The sequence below is a fragment of the Danio rerio genome, chromosome 7, assembly GCF_049306965.1.
Source record: "Danio rerio strain Tuebingen ecotype United States chromosome 7, GRCz12tu, whole genome shotgun sequence".
In the NCBI taxonomy this organism is placed as follows: domain Eukaryota; kingdom Metazoa; phylum Chordata; class Actinopteri; order Cypriniformes; family Danionidae; genus Danio; species Danio rerio.
The window spans coordinates 19543142-19551213 of NC_133182.1; the positions used below are offsets into that span (position 1 = coordinate 19543142).

Here is an 8072-nt window from a genome sequence, read left to right on the forward strand (position 1 = left end):
TCAAACTAACTGAGTACTGTAAAACCAAAATATGTTAAGGCAGCTCTTTTCAAATACTAATCTATTTGAGTACTGTGAACTTACTCTGTTTAAATTGAAGTAATGAGGTATTTAATTAACTCATCACCATTGAAGGTGATGAGTTAATTAAATACCTCATTACTTCAATTTGACTTCTGACTTCAAAACTCTTTTCAAATGAGTAGAATTAACTTTTTAAGTAACTTTTGAGTTAATACACTTATTTCATTTGATAAAGTCGACTATTGGGTTTTACAGTGTACCAGTATATGTCAGAATAACTTAAAATTAAATGAAAATTAAATTAAGTGGTAGAATGGGGTGAAAAATAGGCTAATTATTTTGCTTGTATAGGCAAATTTGTCTCTCTATATTATTATTACTTATTTGTTTTGCTTAAATACACAGTAACCTATAGGATTACATATGTATTATATTTTTGCATAAATGATGTGATGCTCTTGGCCTGTACATGAGCTATTAGTCTTATAGAAAATCTGCTTTATGGTGAATGGACAAGATGGCCTTATATGAGATACGGTCCAGGTCGGGTGCTTGTTTTTGATACATCTAATTAAAAATGGCTTTTCACTTCATCCTCCTCCACGTGGTGTATGGGAACAGAGGCGGGGGTGAAAGGGGGGCATTGTGCGGAGCGGCAATGGATCCTGGGGGTGAGGAGAGAGAAAGAGATGCCCACTCAACTGTGTCCAGGTCGCCATTGTTGGAAATTCCCTTCCCATTCAATGCATTTTAAATAGAGCTCCGAATATTCGGACGCACCGACAAAGTGAGAGAGCAGCAGGGGGTCTTTACTGCAGTAGCCCATGCAGTTATAGTCTATAAGCTGCTTGACGTATTATCTCATCCCATCACCTTCCTCGTCCTTTCCGAGTTTATTTATTTAATCAGTTTAACATTTTTGCTTTACTTTTACACATTTTTAGGATACGTTAAAGAGCTGGTTGTGCATTTTTACAGTAACAGCATAGTTCCTAAACTTTTTATGCTCATTTATCAATATTATATGTTGGCTATTTTTGTTTTTGGTGAACTAATAACAGTTTCAGTGACTTTTTTTTAACCTGAATGCTAATCTGAGAATAAAAAAATGCAATTTAAAATGAATGTATCATAAGCCCCAGCAGACCTACTAGATGTGCGTAAATGAAATGCCGTCATTAAGTTGTTGAGAAAACAGACAGATAGGGTGTCAGAACATTAAAAGCTTTGGCACTCACTTTTGCATGAATTACAGGTGTTTATGTGGATATTAAATGGCAGGAAATTTGGTAGGGAGTCGGGACTCTTATTGATATAACACAGTTGTCTAAATCACTGGAGAGCTGCTATTAGCGTTAAGAGAAACGCAAAAGAGGGAGAAAGAAAGAAAAAAGAGACGGTGTTCCGCGCCATTGAAATGCAAATGTTAGAACAAGGAGAGATTGTATTTGTGTGTGTGTGTGTGTGTGTGTGTGTGTGTGTGTGTGTGTGTGTGTCTTTGGGAAGGAGGGGAGGAGGGGGGTACGCAGAGTGGACAAGTTTGAGAAAGAGGGGACTTGTTGAGGAAAAACAGCCACACACGCACTCGCCAGTTCACACAGCAACAGCAGACGACGTCACGGTCCGCTTCAGCTTTTAAGTTAAGCTTTATTTAACTCTTTCATCAGAACCCGATGCTGCTTTAACGAGACCTGCAAGGTGGATTACTGCCGATCAAAGTGGGTTCGGATTTTATTTATTCAATATTGCTCTTGTTGTTTGGGGTGAAGTTTGTTGATGCCCGCAACTCTCACCGCCGACTGCTCGTGAATCATGTCACGCCGGAAACAGAAACGGCCCCAACAGCTCGTTAACGCGGACCCCGGGGGCACACGCCTGATGCCGCAAGGTGAGGAAATCATTCCTTTGTTAATTATTTGATGTCTTGTACTAATAGATAGTGATGCTTCACTTAAAAAAATGACTAATTAATAAAACTTTTTTTTAGAGATCAAGTTTTCATAGCACCTGTTACCTAAATACAATTGTACATGCCACTTTTTTATGTTGCGTATAATAGGCACTCTTATCACCTGATGAATTGTGATACAGGTAAAATTCACTACTGTATTTAGCCCTCAACTCAGTGAGCCATTGTTTAAGAACTGCAGCACACAGCTCATATTTCTACTGTGACCTGACTTTTCAAAAACAAGTAGTTTAGTGACATTTCCCGCTCAAAATGTCTGCTGAATGTGCTGTAATGAAAGAAGGCTCTTGAAGACATAGACAGAGGGTTGGTCTAAAGGTGTTCAGCCATACGGCTGGTCATTATGTTATCATGAATCACTCAGGGGCCATAACTGCGTTAGCTTTTCACTAATGTCAGTCCACCAAGAAACTTGCAGCATAGTCAGTTTGATTGCTGGGGGTCTTTTATGCATTTAGAGGAGTCTCCTATTCAGTGTGAATAAGGTGCAGGCAGGGGGAGGGGATGAAGGGGGTGTTTGGGTAAAGATTAATCTCTTCTCACTCTATTCTCTCCTCTTCTCCCTTATTCTCTCTCTCATGTTTCCATGTGCTTCTCTTTTCTGCTCCCACCGTGTTCCCCCTTCCCTCTCCCTTGCCTCTATTCACTTTGTACCTCTGCTCAGTTGGGGGTTCCACTGTTAGACTACAGAAAGGAGAAAGAATGCACCAATGCATGCATGCATGAGAGAAAAAAAAAGTTAGCTAAGGAGTCTAAAAGATACAGCACCTTTGTGATTCTATGTCTATAGCTGTTAGGAAGAACAGGTAGTAAGCTGTGATGGATTGAGCATTTCTGTTTGCTGTCTGTTGAAATGACTCAACAGGTCTGTGTACAGTCATTTTGTGTATCAGTATGCAGCAAAAAGTGGAAATAGTTTGTCTGTCTGTCAGTCATCATGCAATTTTCCCAACCCCCTTCTTCTTTTTCTGCGCTCAAGATTCTGAAAGAATTTGACCTTAGAGCTCATGAGGTTGGGTCATCTAGCCAATCAGAGCACATGGACAGTGCCCAAAACCCTTTCTATGCCCTGACCTCTGACCCTGCGTGGGGTCAGGGGGAAGGGTGAATAGAGAGATGAAAGATGTAGTTGATGGACAGAGGGTTGGGTTAAGAGGGGTTATGGGTTGTTGTGGTGACATCTATTGTCCTATAAAAAGCGTTGCAATAGCTGCAAGGTGGTTAGTGAGTTGTGGCAAGAGTGAGGACAGAAGACGTGAGTGTGGTGTATGAAGGTTTTGATTTAAGGGTGAAAGATCATTAAGAATGTGGAATGACAAGTGGAGTAGTATTCATTTTGGAGACAGAAACCTATTAAAGGGATAGTTCACCCAAAAAATGAAAATTACCTCCTCATTTACTCTCACCGATGTGGTTTTGTTTTATGAGTTTCTTTCCTCTGCTTAACACAAAGAATATATATTTGGAAGAATGCTGGTTGCTGGGACCCATTGACCTCAGTAGTAGGAAACAAATGATATGGAAATTAATAGGCCACAGCAACCAGTTTTTTTATTATTTAAATAACTTCTTTTGTGATCAACAGATAAAAGAAATTCTAAAAGTTTTGAACAAGTGAAGGGTTAATAAACAATAACAGCATTTTATTTTTTGTGAGGGCTGGAGGGCTTTGTCATAACTATAACTATCGAAGAACTTTGGTATCAAATATTTCATGTACATGAATATGAACTTTAAATGTTTTTGTCAATAAATAAATAGTATGTATGTTTAATCTTTTTCTTAATTTTCTCCAATTTTTTAGAAGATCAGCTTCAAGTGAAATCTCCATCCACCTCTCTTGCCTCAGAAGCTACCTCATCATCTTCCTCTTCCTCTCCTACATCTCTTCAGGATTGTCAGCCTCCTTTGGCCCCAAGACCTTCACCTGGCGGCCTTCACGCACCCTCGCTCCCCAACGAGAGCTCATCTCCACCTCACTGGCCAAATCACATAGCCTCATATTCCACCTCACTGCCTAATGCACACTCATCGCTCTCTCCAGACTTCCCACACCCTTCTTTGTCTTCACAAACCCACTCTCCTCCTCCTGGTCAGCAGAAATCCACTCGTATTTCATCTCATCAGCCTCACTCCACTGTGACGTCCCCACCAATGGGTATTTCTGCAACCACCACTACCTCCTCTTTATCCTCTTCATCATCACTGGGAGCCCCACCACATCAAGGAAGTCCTAGTCCCATCCACCAAACACCTTCGTCACCTTCAGAGCAACTCCAGGTGCCACCGACCCTCGCTGTACTATTGGAGGAGCTTAGAGTCCTGCAGCAAAGACAGATTCACCAAATGCAGATTACAGAAGAGATCTGCAGGCAGGTGCTGCGCCTCGGTGGTATGGTCAGTGCCCCAGATGCACCTCAGGGATCTGTGGAGGGTCAACAGAGAGATGCAGGCTCTAGCTCCCCACCTAATGGTGTTTCTGGTGCCTCTTTAATTAACCAAGCTCCTGTATCCAAGCCTAACCTGTCTCAAACTAATGGCGGCAGAGCTCCATATTCCACAACCTCATCTTCAACATCATCTTCCTCATCCTTAGTAACCTCTACAGCCACTGTGCACCCTCTCTCTCTCACACTAGGACTTCCACCTCGATACCTCAATGAAAAGTCTGCCAACACTCCCATCAGTCATGGCAATGGTTTGAATTTTCAGACTTCTCCTTTGCCCACAGTTAGCATTTCCCAGGACCAACTATCGCACAGTTCCACTGTTAGTACGTCAAATGGATCTTCAAGCTCCTCTTCAGGCCGCCAGCAGCACATATGCCGGTTCTGTGGAAAGGTTCTAAGCAGTGATTCTTCCCTTCAGATCCATTTAAGGTCCCACACTGGTGAACGCCCATACCAATGTCCAGTCTGCCTCAGTCGATTTACTACCCGCGGCAACCTCAAAGCCCACTTCCTTCGTCATCGTGAGCAAAATCCTGAGCTGTCACTTTCTCTTTTGCCACCTGCTCTGTCTGAGCAGAGCCAATCTGGATCTGGCTCTGGAGGATCACAGAGGCGCAGAAAACGTCGAGCAGAGGACGAGGAGCCTTTTGGGGTTAAAGGCAGTGTAGGAGTGCCAGACAGTTTGGCACTAGGTTTCCTGTCTGGGCCAGCTCATCCATCGCCCTCCTCCCTTCCTTTACCCCCCAGTGTTGATCTGGCTCTGCTCTCCACCGCCCATTCTTTGCTACAACTTAACCGTGCCTCAGCTGCAGCCGCAGCATCTGTTTCACCCAGTGTGCAGTCATCATCTTCATCCATCACATCCTCGGCCATGACTGGTCAACTTAAAGGTTCAAAGCAGCAGAGATTTGATGAGAATACCCCACCACACCCCACCTTACATCATGGTTCTCCATATTCCCAGTTGGCACACCTTCCAAAGATTCTCTTCCCATCAGGTCCCTCTGCCCACCATCCAAGCCTTGCGCTTCTCCGTCCCCCTCACCTCACTTCCCCTCACCTCCCACTTACGTTCCCTTTCTCCTCTTACCCCAAACCACAAAACTCCTCTCCTCCATCATCCTCTCCGTCCTCATCCTCTGCCACCTCTGACACCTCCAAACTGCAGAGACTAGCACAGAAATTAGAGAAGCAACCTCTCCCTAAAAGCACCAATGAAGGCCAGACCAACACTCAGGCTAATGACATATCTACAAGCTCTAATGCTATCTCAGCTTACAGGAGGGAGATGATGGCAGCATTAGGGCTGAACCCAAATCCCAGCAGCGAGCCAACTAGTCAAGAAATTCAAGGGTCAGCTGCCTCCTCTTTGGTTCCCAATCAGTGTGGGGTGTGTCTCCGTGTTCTCAGCTGCCCAAGAGCATTACGTCTACACCAGGCCACTCACTTGGGTGAACGCCCATTTCCCTGCAAACTCTGTGGCCGCTCCTTCTCCACAAAGGGAAGTCTAAGAGCTCATCTAGCCACTCACAGAGCACGTCCAGCCAATGCACGAGGCCAAAACTCATGTCCGCTTTGTCAACGGAAGTTTACCAATGCAGTGGTTCTGCAGCATCACATTCGCATGCATCTGGGAGGCCAGTTACCCCCAGAAGTTAATGGGGACTTACAGTCAGAGGACGCCCACAGTCAAATTGATGGGATTTCTTTACCCAAGAGCCTTCAGTCTCTGCCTCTAAATATGAGCATGTCTTCCGCTGCCAGCCTGCTGGATTCTGGTGCCATCCTAAGAGATCCTACATCTGGCGATACAGACCAGCTCATGGAGTCTGATCAAGATCCCTATGAAAACACATCTGAAAATAGTCCAACCTTCACACTGGAGAAACAGGACCCCTCCAGAGAAAACAGCCCGCTTGACAATTCTGTAGCCTTAGAAGAAAACCATTATGTCACAGTCCATCACAGCAAATCTCAAGTTGTCAATGGCTCTGCACACAAAGACGAGGACACCCCTTTATCCCTCTGTACTAGGACCAGCTCCCAGGACCCCTTGTTTGATAAAAAATGGCAAAACGGGGCTTCACACCACACAGTGATCAGTGGACCAAAACCTAGTTTAAGCTCTGAAGCTCTTGATCTGTCACCAGCACTCACTCCACCATCCAGTCCAGGGTTAGAGTCAAAACCAGACCAAAGCAGTGAGCAAACAACACTTCATGTGAATGGAATAGACCATGTTCCTGAGTTCAAAGATGCTGACTCTCATCCAGCACCCGAGAATGTAATAGAGCACAAGCTGAAAGCTGATGATACACAAGAATCCAAAATGGAGGAATCTGCAGTAGAGGATCACAAGAAAGACAGTGAAAAGACAGAAGTGACATCATCAGAGGCCCCTGTGGCCCAACCGCAGCGCTCTGAGAAACCTTACAGCTGCACAGAGTGTGGAAAGGAGTATGCTAGCCGCAGTGGATTGAAGGTACAAAGATTAATATATTTGTTAAAAGATGATTGATTGTGTTAGATAACATTTTATGCATAACATATTCATAATGTCCTGTGATTATCATGTTTATGTGGGAAACCAGAATTTTAATTAATGCATTTCAACAGGGGCATATGAAAATCCACAGTGGCAGTATGAATCAGGTGGCTGGTACTGCATCCTCACAGTCCTCTGGGGGAAAGGTTGCGGAGCGTATGGAGGAGTCGACCCACCGAAAACTGAGAGGAGAGGATGCTAAAAACTTGTCAGAGGAGAGCACAGATAAACTGTCCCTAACTGAGCATCCAGCATCGACTACTGACAGAACCGAAGACACTGCTTAAAAGAATTAGTTAGCTTTTAGCACTATTCTTGTTTACTGATTTACTATGACAACTTTTTTTTTTCCAATTTTGTGGTTAGCAATAGTTTTTAATTCTTTAATAGCATAGAAGAGTAAATCTGTCCAAATGTAATAGTAGTGCCTTTTCATGACGACAGTTAAATCATATTGATGAAGACTTGGTAAGTCTTTCGACTTCAAATATCAGGATGCACAGAAATTGGATCTTGAAAATAGTATTTGTGTATAACAAATGACAAACGTGCATAAGTGCAATCTCATTAATCAATTCGGAACATGAGGATATACATAAAAATTATTTTCAGACACTCAAAAAGTAATTTTGAGCAAACTCTAGGGGGAAAAAAGGGACTGACCAAAAACTGATCAACTGGTGTGCAGCTGAATGTAAATACAGTTTTGTTTATGTACCCTCTTTTTATCTTTGATGCTGCTGTTCTTTGTAGGTGTTTCTCTTAATAGCTGCACTATACCTGTGACTGCTGAAACTCCTATTGACAGAGGAGGTTTACGATTAAAATTCCTGAAGGGTAATGCTGAGTGGGTCAGAATTACTTTCTGCCCAAATCTTTTTTTTTTTGAGAACCCCACTGATCTAGCTTTTTATGCTGCAGATAAGCAAAATCAGCTGAAAACTGCTATAGATTTATGCTTGCATATACTTTATTTTGAAAGATACGTCCCTGTTGAAAACGATGTAGCTTTTTTGTAATTTTCTTGGAAGCATTTTGGTCCTAACCTGTCAAGGAGAAAAATAAAGTCACAATGAATGTCAAA

The 8072-nt window shown here is 43.1% G+C and overlaps 1 protein-coding gene across 1 annotated transcript; it reads left to right on the forward strand.

Annotated features, from left to right (window-relative positions):
• The first annotated feature begins 1599 nt into the window (after window positions 1-1599).
• On the forward strand, window positions 1600-8072 carry si:ch211-212k18.5. Its single transcript, XM_021477752.2, has 3 exons — window positions 1600-1912; window positions 3798-6925; window positions 7060-8072. The coding sequence occupies exons 1-3, from the start codon at window positions 1837-1839 to the stop codon at window positions 7273-7275; spliced, it is 3420 nt and encodes a 1139-aa protein (XP_021333427.1). The 5' UTR covers window positions 1600-1836; the 3' UTR covers window positions 7276-8072.